Source organism: Crocodylus siamensis, chromosome 15 (genome assembly GCF_052110815.1).
Source record: "Crocodylus siamensis isolate JL-2025a chromosome 15, ASM5211081v1, whole genome shotgun sequence".
NCBI lineage: Eukaryota > Metazoa > Chordata > Crocodylia > Crocodylidae > Crocodylus > Crocodylus siamensis.
In genome coordinates this window covers 5,506,157-5,520,300 of record NC_143409.1, presented here as the reverse complement: position 1 = coordinate 5,520,300, position 14,144 = coordinate 5,506,157, and the positions used below count along the sequence as shown (strand labels likewise).

Below are 14,144 nucleotides of genomic sequence, written 5' to 3'. Positions count from 1 at the left end.
AGAGCTCAAAGAAGAACTTTTGTTGTTATTCTCTGTGGGAGGCTTAGCTTTGGGAGGAGAGAATTCATCTTCTATGGAGGGGCCAAAGGGAGTGACCCCTGGCATGGACAAGGACTTAACTTTACAAATACCTGTCCTGCCTGCCCGACCTTCGGGGTCGGTCAGTCCGAGCCCCGCTGCTTGGAAGGTGTCATGGGAATTAGCGCCCCACTCTTAGCCCACATGCAGGCAGATCTCAGGGAAACTGGACAGCGACCTGAACCTAAGCTGTTTATCTTGATGGAAAGATACCCGCAACCTCCGCTCCCAGTGCGGTTTGCTCAGCTCGTAGGGCTCAGGCCAGGGCAGGGAGCCAAGAGCCAGTATTTATGTAATCCTGATCAGTGCTGGGGCATGCCTGGCCTGACCCTGCTGATGCAGCTGGCCCAGCCCCAACTGCTGTGTCTTTGCTGGGGGAGAGAGAGCAGCAGGCATGCCCAGGGGTCCTGCGGGCCGAGGGGCAGCTTGCAGCAGAAGACCTGGTTCTCCACTGACTTTCACCTTGAGCTGCCACTGGATGTAGCATCAGTAAGGAGAGAGAGCTCTGTCCTGGAGCTTTTCAACCTCCCGCTACACAGGTTTCAAAGGCAACACAGTGCACCGGGCAGGATTGGGGCCTGGGCTCTGACTGACCCTTTCTCCATTGGTACTGGGGGGGAAAATTGCGAGGATGGGCACTCCAGAACAACAGGGGCATGGTTCGATTGCCCCCTCCTGGCACCATGGCAGTATCCTGCTGCCTTCTTCCGGTGCCCAAGATGAATGACCCTCTTGCTAGCATTGGGGGACAATACGGCTCAGCCTGGTTGCGCTCCTCCTTCCTGCATGAAAACAGGGGTCTGTGCAGAGCCCTGGTGACTTCTTGGGGCCTCAGGGTGCAGGCTCCAAGCCCCGGATTGGTTGCTGGTGTGAACTCAGTGCCACAGAGCAAAACCCAGTTGCAGAGCCCTGCCTGGGGGCACACAAGAATCGCACGTGGTTGTTACACAACCAGCTGAAATGCTGCCTTAGAGGAAATTCATTTCCAGCCCCGGCCACAGCACAAAGAGGATTAATTTGGCCTCCCACATCTGCAAAGTGCTGTTTGCTGAAAGCATACGAAACTCCTGTGAATGGGCCCCCTCAGAGCATGGCCTCATGGCACTCAGGTGTCGTCCCAGCCCAGTCCGTCACACACACAGACCCTCTGGTTGGAGTTTGTGGTGTTTTCAGCCTAACCCAGCTGCTGATCTTCCCAAAAGCTGAAGGAGGGGTGTAACTGGCTCATTTTTGCAGTGAGGAGACAGGCCAAGCCACTAGTGTGCCAATAGTCCTCCACAATATCCAGAAGAACAGACAAGTTCCTTCACAACAGACTGGGAAAGACTCCTAGAGCAGCTCAGCTGATGGCAGACGGTGCCCTCGTTTGTCACACACGGGGTTGCAAGAGCAGCATGGTGACTCAGGGAGAGGTTTGCAATGTGGTGATCTCACCTGGGCTAGATTAAACCTGGATCCTCGGGTCTGGGTATCAGTCACCTGAGCTACCTCTGCAGGAAAGCCCTGCTCTCAAGGGCTTGGAGAAGACTGTCATTCCCGTGATAAACAGAATCAAAAAGGCATCTCTTCCCCTGCTCTAGCCATTTGCCAGAATGCAGGCAGAGCAGCCAAGCCTCTTCAACCCATGACGGGAAGGAGGGGCTGCTCCTAGTTTCTCATGTAATCAAAGCTCAGCAAAATCAGTGGTCCCCAGGTAACAAAATTGTCTCGCCTCCAAATGCCTGCCTTCCCTGCTCATTCCTCTGGGGCATTAAGTAGTTGCTGTGCTGAAAAGGAGGCTTTTTTTCCTTTCTTTCACCATTATATTGAGAGTCCCTTTTAAAGCTGATTATTTTAGATTTCATGGGAAATCATCTGTGAGAGCTCAGGGATATTTACTGCAGCGATGTCGAATATAACAAGCCTGATGAGTTAGCAACACTCAAGACTTAAAAGACACCAGCCAAGAAAACAACCTGGGTATTGGAGCTGACTGCAGACACAAAGAGGGGGCTTACAGCTGATGACAGTCCTTTTTCTTCTCTCATTCACAGCCAAGTTTAAAGACAAGGTTGACATCTTGAGAAACATGGCCAAGGCCAAGATTGACTCTCAGCTCAAGCTAGTCACAAAGTCAGGTGAGTTAAAGGAAAAGCTGTATTCACTCACCCTGCCAGGCCCACTCATCCAAGGCTGCCCATGCCCAAAGTCCCTCTTCATTAGCACTGACTGCACACAGCTGTCAATGAAAGCACAGCAGCAATCAATCAGTCTGGCTACCAGCCTGCATCACCACGTGGCAATCCAGTTCAAACTCACATAGGCCCAGAAGTGGGTTAGTCATATAAGCCTTGAAATGGAAATTGCTGTGATGAGATGGTGCATATTTCAATTAGGAAGGGAGAGTGTACCATGGAGTTCAGCGGCTGGTGCCAGTGTGCCAGCCTGTTGATCATGGTGGTTGCAGATGGGCTGCATCTTTGAAGCAAACAAAAGACTGGCCTTGGAAGGGGGCAAGTTCACAGCTGCGGCCTGGCAGAGTCCTCTGCAGGGATGTGATGATGGGTGACAAACTGGAAAATGTCCTAAGGGGTTTTGCCCCAAAGTCACTGTTTTTTCTGCTTTCACTAGCAATCAGTGGGCTGCTTGAGCTAGATGTAGATACCCAGTCTGCAACATGGGGCCATGGTGTCAGTGAGGATGGAGAAGCTGGAAAAAACTCACACTGCAGTGTTCCCCTCCACAGACTCGCTGCAGCTGCCTTTTGCCTAAGGGTAGCAGACAGGGTCCTGCCCTTGTTCTGCTGGCAAGGCTCCATAACAGGGAGGGAGAGCCTGTTCCCAGCTTGTCCTCTATGATAAGCAGCTGAGAAAAAAATAACAGATGGGAGCCCTGAGCAGCCAGAGAGAGCACGCTGGAGCCATCACAGCTCAGGCATGAGGGAAGGCAAACCACTTCCATGCCTAGACTCCCCATGGGCAGAGGGGAAGGTTCCTCCCAAGGGCAGCAGCCCTGCAGCCATCCTCCTCCTCCTCTTTTCAAGGTGAGGAAGCCCAGGTACCCAGTGCCGTGAAAGTGACCCCTGCCAGCGATGATGAGCCCAGCAAAGAGCAGGATGAACAGAACACTGATGCCAATGCGGATCCAGATGCAAAGGCAGATCCAGATGCAAAGGCAGATGGAGACGCCCCTCAGGACGAGCAGGTACCGTGAGCTGGAACCATGCATCTGTTTGTTCCCTGTCCGGACAGAACCCCTCCCCACACTCTGGAATAGGGCACAGCCTGCTGCTTGCAATTAGCCCTTAGGAAGAAGCTGCATTTACTGTGGAGGTACAGGGCAGGGCAGCTTAAAGAGCTAGTGGATGTGACTAGTTTGGCCCTCCCGACTAAGGACCTGGTTCCAGAGTGCCACCTCTGCGCCCATCCAGGCTTAGTGGTATGGGGTCCAGGTTGGAGTGGCCATGTGGTCTGGCATGTCCCCTTCTGGCTCCCCTCTGGATTTCAGAGTAAGGAGGAAGCTACTATTGGATATAAGTGTACTGTCCCAACCCGTGGAAACTGGCCAGGGCAGAGACTCGGGCTTCCTCTCTGCTCAGTTTTCTGTTTTAATAACACCTTCTAACCCAGGAAAGGGATATTGTCCCTTCAAAAAGACAGCTTGATTTAATGCCAACAGCTGTGCAGGTGAGATTTTTTTTTAAAGCCAGCTGAGGTGTGTATTGTGGTACCACCATGTGACCAGAGGCCCCAGTCAATACAACTCCTTAAGATACTCAACGGCCCCGAGTAACCTTCCCAGGCATCTGCCCTGAGCTGGAATCTGTCCCCATGAGCCACAGAATGGGGGGCCATAGGACTTGCTGCCCTGCCAAGAGTTTACAAATTGGGTAACCCAAACCTAAACACCTGCAGGCACATGTAGAGATGTCAGGCTCCATGTGTGTGGCTTGGTGTGTGCACTCACCCACATCCTGAGCAGCTGACACAGCCTGTGCTCAGTGTTAAAACGGCTGCATTTCCTTCGTTTGCAGCCCTCTTCGGAGGGTGAGGGCTCAGAAGAGAGCAGCTCAGAGGAGGACAGTGATGATGACAGCGGGGATGAGGATGATGACGATGACGATGATGACGAAAACGATGAGCCGCTCTCCCTTGAATGGCCAGAAACCAGGAGAAAACAAGCAGTGTACCTCTTCCTCCTGCCCATTGTGTTCCCCCTCTGGACTACCGTGCCTGATGTTAGGAACCCGGTAAGATTTGATCTGGTCTCTGGGATGAGTAATCAAATGGTAAACTTGTTAGCAGTGGGAGCCCCTGGTGCTTAGCTTGGTATCTAGGGTCCTCCCCACCTGATTACCAATGATATCAGTGGGAGTGGGGCTTGCGACCCAGCTGTGGTGGTTGCATGGCTTTCCCCTATTCTCTGGCCCTCCTCCTGACAAAACCAGCAGGAGACTTGGGTCAGAAAAGCAGGAGACCAGGCCAGCACTGGACTAGATTTCTTTTTTAAGAACTAAGAAAACCAGCTCTGCTAGAAACATTAGGGAGCAAATGCTTGGTGCTAGGAGAGATGTCACCATGGGAACACTGTCACCATGCATCCCTGTACACGACACAGGTGTTTGGATGCTCAAGCCCATCTCTAGGCATGTTGTATCCAGGCACTCACTGACTGCTGATGGACAGGCGGCCTGTCCGTCTCAGACCGTCCCTCCTTGGCTCTTCCCAGAGCCACCTCCATAGTGGAAACCCTCCATAGCTCTGAAGGGGCTAAGACCCAGATTCAAAAAGTGATCACTGAGCATTGCAACATGCAGCTTCCCGGCCCCCGGCCCCCACAGTGGGACCCAGAGCCCTGGGGCTGCCTCCCTTCTCTGAGGCTTAGGGGCCTTATTCATTGCTACGTGAGGCATCTACTTCTATTCCGGAGTATGAGCCTCCCCTCAGAAATGGAGCAGGGGGTTCTTGTGTTCTTTAAAAAAAAAAAGGGCCAGGGGAAAGGGGCTGCTGCTCCTGCCCTTTTATATGGCTTCTCTGTGGTTATGGCTCTCAGCCTACATCTGGAAGACCTGCAGGAATTGGCTTTTTCTGACCAGGAGATTCATCCCACCACATCTATGGATCTTTTCAAGCCAGCTGCAGTTCGCTTGTCATTGAGATGACCGGGGTGGCAGCCTCTGCTCCAGTGACTGGCACACACACAGTCCTTGTCCTCTCACCCAGGTGAGCACTAGAGGTTCCCAAACTGCTGCTTAATGACACGCAAGGAAATAGCACAAGCAGGTGGACAGGACAAATCAGTCTCTTTCTACTGGGCTCCCTGTTGGACACCACATTATTCAATTCCTACCGCAGCAACATCCCACCTACTCACAAAAGTTTGCCTACAGAAGATGTCTGTCCTCAGCATCCAGAGCTCAGCATCGCAGGTGGTGGAGAATAAGTCCATCAGTGCCATCCTGGCCCAGCTGGCTGAATGTTGTGGGAGAGGGTGTCCACCCACCTGCTCTCCTGTGCTCTCAAAGCAGTGACTCAGCTGTGGGAGCAGCACCTGGGGACTTTTTTTTTTTAAGTCACCCAACTGGGTAAGAACCACCTCCTTCCCTGGCTCTTGGCACCCTCTCCCCTCCCCTCAGCAGCACCTCCTCCCCATCTTCCCCCCTCTCCCCTCCCATTCACCCCACCCCTGCCTGCTAGTGCCATCATCCCCAGCTGTCCAAAGGTGTGGGGAGCTCCAGAGCTGCTCCTGAACTACTCCAGCCAGGCTGTGCAGGGAGCCAGGGACAGTAGTGGTGGTGTAACGGTGGCTGCGTAGCTCCCTGAGCTACTCACGGGCTGGTGGGGAACCCTGGGGGGACTGGGCAGGAAAGAGGAGCCTACCTGCCCCCACTGCCGAGTCCAGCTGCACTGGAGCGGGAGTGGTTCTAAAGCTCCCCCTGCCCCTAGATCAGCCAGGGACAGTCAGCAAGGGAAGGTGGAAAAAGTTGCAGGGGATCATGCTGCCAAGCACGGAGGGGCAGAGAAGGATTTGGGGACCTAAAAATCCCTGGCTGCTTCTCCCGTGACATGGTCTGAACTGGGGGCGTGACTGCACCACAACAACCCCTCTATATCCGCTCCTGGACTCACCATCTGCTGCCCAGCTGGAAAATGTGACACATGTGCCTGATGCCATTCATTATGCATGAAGCTCATTACCTTCAGACGTGAGCCAGAAAATTGCATCCTATCCCATTCCCACAGTGGCTGGTGATGAACATGCAACCCCAGCACCATCAGGAGAAGGCTCATGCCAATGTTGACAGCCTGCCATATATACATGGATGTCTTCAACCCAGCTGCAGTTCACTGGTCATTGAGATGACCCCTGTGATACAGTAGGCCACTGAAAACAGAAGACTAAGAGGGGATTTGATAGTCTTCAAATCCCTGAAGTGCTGTTATACACAGAGGATGGGGACAGGCTATTCCCAACTTGAACAACTCCCTTGCAAGGGAGTCCTAGACTGTGGCATGAGCCTAGAACAAACACAACCTCTCCGCCTTCCACCCCAGCTGAGGCGCTTCCCTCATGGCAGGACATGGTAACATGTGCCTTCAGAAGGCACCCTCCCTGGAGCAAAAGACAAGCACCCAGCAGAACAAGGTGTGGTGCCCCATGGCTTGCTTCCCCTGGGGGGAGGATGAGAGGACAGGTGCTGACACAATCCACTTGCTTAATGAGCTGCTGGAAGGCTCTGGGGAAGTGATGAATGCAGGGTAAGACCAGGCAGAGTGGAAATGCTGCGAAGGGGCCCCATTACCTGTCAGATGAACTGTGCCCCCAACCAGTTAAAGGCATGGAGGGGAACGTGGGTGTGAGAACATGGATGTGCCAGAGAGTCATGGGAGCAGGGCGGCGAACGCAGTAGAGCTGTGCTCCCAGCAGGGCAGAGTAACCTGGGTAATCCAGGCTGAGGGTAGCTTGGTCTTCTCTGTCCTTTTCCTGTGGATAAGGGACTCGGAGACTGAACACCTGGATAGATCATACTGAGTTAAAAGTACCTGCGTATGCCAAGGGGGGGGGTGCCTGTGGGAGACTGTCATGTCTTGGGTACTCTATGGTAACAGCATCATGTGCCCACTCCTGTCCAGGGGCAGATAGGAACCAAGTTGGGCAGTTTACCTCTGAATGCCCCCGGGGTCTGTAACTGTGGCTTAAACTCCATTTACCATAAGGTAGGTGGTCACCATGGCTGGTTGGACCCCACTCCCATCTGGTCTAATTTGCTCATCTGTACATGCCCCTTGTTGCCAAAATCATCCCTATTGAGACCCACTAAGAAGTCCCTCCTACCATGCGTAGTTGCTGTACAGTATGCACTAGGGTCCCTGGCAAGGCACAGACATTCATGCCACCACTGCCTTCAGTGACCTGTTCCATGGTTGGAAGGTCGAATCCCCGTGTCCACAGCGTGGATTACCAGCATGGCAGCAGGGAGCTGGAGCAGTGTGAATGCAAGGCTGGAAGGGTAGATCTCATTTCAGTAGAGCTACTTGAAGGACCGGTGAGGTCTGGTCATTGAATTGAGCAGATAGACTGGTGGCAGTGGGGGGAGGCATTGGAGAGGAAGGGGTGCAAGTTGCTGTACCTGAGCTGCTCCTATGGCTCCACCTAGCTGCCCGCTCACTCCAGACTGTTTTCTTTCCAAACCTATCCTCAACAGAACTCCAGGAAATTCTTTGTCTTCACGTTTCTCGGCTCCATCCTCTGGATCGCCATATTCTCCTACCTCATGGTGTGGTGGGCTCACCAGGTAAGGGCGTTTCTTTCTGCATAAGCCGGGGCCAATTCAAAACCAAGCAGATGGAAAGATGGGGAATGCTGCACTCCTGGGGCAGAAGGACCTGGTCCTCAGGGAACAGCAGCTCCCCTCACTTGCTTTCTCCATATCGCAGAAGTTCAGTCAAGCTGAGATGTAGCTTAATCCTAACATTATCTCTTCATGGACGCACATGTCCAGGCAGGACAGATTATCCCTCATCTCGCTAAAATTCTACAGAATATAGACCCCAATCTTGCTAGATAGTAAGTAAGTGACCTCAACTCCCATTGCCTTGGTCTTTGATATCCAGAGGGAGATGGGGGTGTTCAGCACTGTGCAGAACTGGGTCTATCATCTGTGTGGTGGTATACGGCACACCCTGTTTATAGCTGATCAAGCTATAAACTCATCTGAACTGTCGGCTTCTGCCTGGAGTCTGCAGATACCTATCGCCAAATGGACTGGCTCCCAACTCCAGTACTGTTGTGCAGATAAGGATCACTCTCAGCCTGTACATAGGTGGCACTTAGGCCAGTTTTAAATTTGTTGCGAGTCAAGAGAATGCCCGTTCTGGAGGCCTTTGAAGAGGCATGATGGGCAGACACTTACCCATGCCTGAGGCCTAACTTTGCAGGTAGAAGGGGTTAAGGCAAGACAACACACATCAAAAGAAGGGACTTGAAGTCAGCCCCGTGCCATCGCATTCTGAAAACCAGAAATAGGCTTTAGCACTTTGGAGAACTGACCCAAACATGGCCACTCACCTGCAGGCCTGGAAGAGGGAATTAAGGACCCTTTGTTCTTGCTGTTGATTAGGTTGGTGAAACAATTGGGATTTCGGAGGAGATTATGGGCTTGACGATCCTGGCCGCAGGGACTTCCATCCCTGACCTCATCACAAGCGTCATTGTTGCTCGCAAAGGTTTGGGCGACATGGCCGTCTCCAGCTCTGTGGGTAGCAACATTTTCGATATCACCGTGGGGTGAGTATTACCCCTGCATTAACATGTGTTCATGTGAAAGTTCAAAACACTGCATCTCTTTTCCAAAGAAAGTCTTGTTCGTTAGTTCTATTGTAGCACGAAACCAGCAGAAGGGCAGCTGGGCCATCCATTACCCATGGTCCTTTGAAAAGTGTTTCTTTAGTTAACCAAGGGAGAAAAAAAGATTCTACATGCCGGTGAGGGAAGACGGCTCAACTCCCGAATGCCAGTAAATCGTTCCGAGTCTCCAGCATGGAAGGCATTACAGAAGTGTAGAAGGTCATCCTCCCAAACTCCCTTCCAAAGGTGGAAAGCAAGAGAAATCCTCATGAATCTAGATCAAGGAAGGTTACGCACATAGTTGCCCTGCGCACTGTATCAGTGTAGATTTGCACTTAGCATGATCAACTTTAACACGTCTTTTCAATGTTTTCCCCCTTGCTGCAGTCTGCCAGTTCCTTGGTTCCTTTATTCCCTCTTCAACGGATTCAAATCGGTTCCCGTCAGCAGTAATGGCCTGTTTTGCGCAATCGTTCTGCTCTTCCTCATGCTCCTGTTTGTGATCATCTCAATCGCCACATCCAAGTGGAAGATGAACAAGTTCTTGGGGTTCACCATGTTTGCTCTGTACTTTGTGTTTCTTATTGTCAGCGTGATGCTTGAAGATAGGATCATATCCTGCCCAGTATCTGTATGAAGGCTGGACAAGCCAGGACACATGTTCTTGTAAAGGAGATCTCAGTGTACACATAAATGAATGCGAGCAGGGGTTTACGGTAGCTCTGTATTTTACTGATTCGAAACAAACTGCCTGCAAACCCGAGCTTTAATGACCTTTTGACAAATTCACACAAGTTTTGTTACCAAGATGTTTGAAAACTAAATGCTTAAAGCTTTGTCTCTAAACAACCCAACCATGTTTCTAAGTGTCAAAGAAGCAAGCCTGATGCACTGAGCCCTGCCAGGATTTACACACGTGCTGAGAGTGGCAGCTGACTTCAGGGTAACATTAAACACAAGTGTACACTTTTGCAGGATCAGATCCCAAATTAATCATCAGACTGGTCCATCTTAAACCTGCGAAAGTCAATGGAGCTTTGTCCTAGCTTTCAATGTGCATGGGTCAGACCCCCAGGGAAGCTTTACACAGTGAGAAGTGCAGGAGAGCTAGTCAGGAACAGCAATTCTGCACAAATGCCACATTTTGGAAGTGGATTAGCCTAGTGTCCATGCAAGGAGTTCTGTGCTCTAAATCTGCATCATAGCTATTTCACAACGACTTCCCCATAGACACTTGCCCTGAGAGTGAAGTTCATCTCTGTGGACAGGGCCAGTACAAGCACTTACCTGCTAGTGACCTTCTATATCTCCCCCATCAAAATAGGGCTTAAATGGGATCTACCTCTGATACATAAGCCTTATGCTGGCCCCTCTGAACAGGGGAGGGGATTTCACCCTGAAGATTTTAGAGAAAGAGCATGAAAAGCCATGTCTGTGCTCAGGAAAAGATTGCATTTGCCAGGTGTGGAGCAGGTCTGAAAGAGCCAGTCTACTCCTTTCTGAACACGGGTCTAATCCTGCAGTGCACTGGTGGAGTCCAACAGAAACCACTGGGGCCCTGCATGGACAGAAGAGGTTGCGAATGCAGCTGGCTTTGCAGATCCAGGGACTGGAACAGCACATGGCACAGCAGTGCAAGGCCAAGAAAGCAGGAAGTGAAACTGTTCCACAAGAGGAAGCTGAAATGCTCCCATTTGCTTTTCACTCTCGGACACCAACTTGTGACACTTACCACATTTGCATCCAGCGCCCGCCCCTGCTGTTAACACAAATGTCTTTTGCAGAACCATGCTATGCGATTACTGTTCATGTAACTGGCATCCACTATAAATCAATTAATCTGTATGGTTTAAAGTTACCAATGCCTCAGTTAAACCAGTAGCTTAGTGAAACATTACAGACACTTCCGTCATTCTTAAGCCATTTAATAAAATTTAAATGAAAATAACCATATTGAGATATTTTAGTTTTTTATTGGATTTATTGTAAAACTCTGAATAGATCCATTTTATCTTTTTGGATGAGACAGAAAAAGTTTTTTTCCCCCATCATTGTGAACATTGACCTATGTACTTTAAATGAACTACAATCCAAAATAAACCTCCAACATACCGATGTTTTTGGTAAATACAGTGTAAACGTTACATATTTACAAATCTACAGGCATTCATTTAAAAAGTGCTGTTTACGGATTAACTGAGTACCATTTTGAAATCCTAGTGAGATTATAATACTCAGAAATATCCCTCTCTCTGAAACCAGCAATTGCACCTTCCATTTCTTATATGAAGATTTTACAGGCAAAATTTTTTTTTAAATTTTGGGGTAAAAAGAAAAGATTTAATGAATTTCAGCAGAAACATAAGAATCCATCTCATTTATAAAGGCCAGAATTGTATCAAGAGCAAACTTCATGGCAATGGGCACTATTTAGCAGTCATGGAGAAATAATTTGGTCTTAATAGCATTTTGCTAGTTTTCCCTTTAATAGCAGTTTTCCCTCCACTGCTACAGTGCAATCCAGGAAAAAAGCAAGTATATTGCACTGCAAATGTAAAAACCCTTGTTTGAACTTATTGGAAAGAAACACTGTTCATTACACAGAAGAAAAGGGTTTGACAGTGTACAAAATTTTAAATAGAAAATACATGTTTCAAATATTCTCATTTATCCATCCTTGGAGTACTGGAAAATAGAATCAAACTGATTTTTTTTCAATAAAAAACTGAGGTTTGAAAATTATTTCAATATTGGATTGTATGATGCTTAAAAACCTTCCGCCTTCCAGGACCTACCCCAAGGTGTAACAGCTTCCCATTTATCTACAAGTAGGTTAGTATTGCCAATGGACTTGTATGTGTTTCTGCAGCGGGATGCCTTGCAGCAGGCTGTAAAAGGATTACTCCAAAGGTAAGTGTAATGATTTCACTTGATAAAGGAAAGTCCAACAAGGCATTTGTTTGGAGCCTGCACAAAATCAGCATCAGCCAGGTGTCTGAGATGCAGGCAGAAGGGGCCAGCGCACTTTGAGTTGCTCACCCAAAATAAAATTCCACAGACCGCTCCTCAGGCTGTGGTGCGTGCTCTTAGCAATCCTAATACGACCGCTCAGACCTGCACAAGCTGGCAGACTTGTCTGGGCTTCTAAAACGAAGGTGGTAGATAGTACTCATGTGCTAGGCCAAAAGGGGAAGACCGAACACGAATGGGAAATGCCGATGTATTCCTGTGTCGGCACAAGTGCCCAGCTGCTGCAGAAGGAACCAGTAAGACAGACTTGGCTCTGGGACTAGACTTGAGCCAGTCTAAAATGTGAAGGGGTGGAGCCCGCCTTGCAGCTGTCTACACATCCCTGCAACACCAATCAGTGGTGGCTCTGGAGGAAACAACCTATCCTCCTTCATAGCTATCAGGTATAAAGGATCAGGTATTATAGTTATAAAACACTGGCTCAAGTAGTAGTAACTGCAGAACAAAATAGGATCAAGAAGGGCTGTGGACACTTCTGCACAGCACAATGTGAGGCCTATCATGCACCAACAAGACAACTATTGTATGCACCTTTTACTTGGCAAGTACGATGTAGCCACTGCAAGCTGCAGCACAGGCATGCATGTTACTGGGTACTTACAGCCAGTAGGTGTGAAAGCAGTTACTGTGGATTCAGCACATGGGTTGAGAAGAATGAAGTGAGTGTGTATTTACCGCATACCGAGGGAGTTATCGTGAAGCTGGGTGATTACACAGTAGCTACGCCACGAGGGAAGAACATTTTAAAGAAGTGGGAACTGCAAAATAAAGCATCCTCAGATAAACAGGCGACAATGTGATATTATTAGCTCTACCTCAAACAAAGAACTGTCTGAGCTCAGCTACCTTCCTATTTAGCAGCATGTCAAAGAAGAGGTATTACTACAGGAAAGGTGTAGCCAACAGGACTGTACTTGAGTCGAGATGAATCCTGCTTGTAGCATCAAACCGCTGTGCTACAAATTCTAAAACCTTCCTGTGTGAGGCCACTGTCTGCTACACTCACCGAGACAAGCCCATCTCCATCCTCTCTGTAATCGCCCTTCAAGAATTTGAAGGCTTACTAAATCCTGCCTAGGTCTTCTCTTCCCCACCCTAAATAACCCTACCTCTTTCAGCTTTTCCTTATAAGTCCTCCTTCCCAGGCCCTTAGTCCTTCTTGAGCTGGGGGCCCAAAATGGGACACAGGACTAAGGCCTCACCAGCACTGAATAGTAGAATCACTTCCTTGATTTGCAAGTGTTGTAGTTGTCAATACAACCCAGGATGCTGTTGGCTTTTTTTGGTGCGCCACAGCAGCGTCAATGCCTCAAGGCCTGATCTTACTTCCATTTAATAATAATGAAGTCAATGAATATTTTACAATTTGCTTCAGTGGGAATAGGATGGACCCCCAAGTGTTCCAGTCTGTCAGGGAGAGTGTTTGGAGCTGCATGAAGGGAAGCAAGCACGTGGAGGTAGAGCCTTTCCAGTTCAATACCGCTGTACGACAGCTCATGTAAACTAGAGAAGCTTAGAAGTATCTGCAGGCAAGCAAACCCAGCCTAAAGACTAATGGGAATAAATTAAGATACTATAAACAGAGATGGGTATCAATTTTGTTAAGAGTAAACAATCAGGATTACCATAACACAAGCACACACAAACCCCACACTGAAAGCAAAGCAATAGGATCAAAGCAGATAAGTACTGTATTTTCTTGCATACAACATGCCTCAAATAAGAGACGCATCCTGTTTATAGAAGGCAGAACGCAAGAAAAAATTTCCAGACCCACGGCCAGTTGTGTGACACAGGGTGCATCTACGTCACAGGCTGTTACCGCACTGTGCACGCGGCGCATGGTTAGATTTTGCCACTATGTCACCATAGTGGCGTGCTATACAGGGGGAGTGCCAGCTACAGCGATGTAGCTGACGATCACGTGTAGACCTGCATGACATACATAGTGTCTCCAGACTTGCTTCCTTCCAGCAGCTTCCCCACTTAATACACACACCCCAATTTAAGGGGCTGATCGTGAGGGGGAAGAGTACCCGTGGCATGCAAGAAAATACAGGATGTTCTGATTTAATTCAGTAGCATCCATCTCTCAGACTTAAGGTTCCACTTCTACCATGGGAAGAGGTGAGGAAAGGTACTAACATATAGGACCTATGAGACCGTATCTATGTATCCCACTTTCGAATGCGTAGAACCGCACTGTGGAT

General features: G+C 49.3%; 1 protein-coding gene across 1 annotated transcript in view; it reads left to right on the top strand.

Annotated features, from left to right (window-relative positions):
* SLC24A1 (solute carrier family 24 member 1) overlaps window positions 1-14,138 on the top strand; it is a 30,617-nt gene extending 16,479 nt beyond the window's left edge. The window contains exons 7-12 of the mRNA XM_090028803.1: window positions 2,112-2,195; window positions 3,101-3,261; window positions 4,091-4,306; window positions 7,763-7,852; window positions 8,678-8,844; window positions 9,292-14,138. Of these exons, the coding sequence (XP_089884929.1) occupies window positions 2,112-2,195; window positions 3,101-3,261; window positions 4,091-4,306; window positions 7,763-7,852; window positions 8,678-8,844; window positions 9,292-9,541 (968 nt within the window). The 3' untranslated portion in view covers window positions 9,542-14,138. The remainder of the gene's footprint in view (window positions 1-2,111; window positions 2,196-3,100; window positions 3,262-4,090; window positions 4,307-7,762; window positions 7,853-8,677; window positions 8,845-9,291) is intronic.
* The last annotated feature ends 6 nt before the right edge of the window (window positions 14,139-14,144 follow it).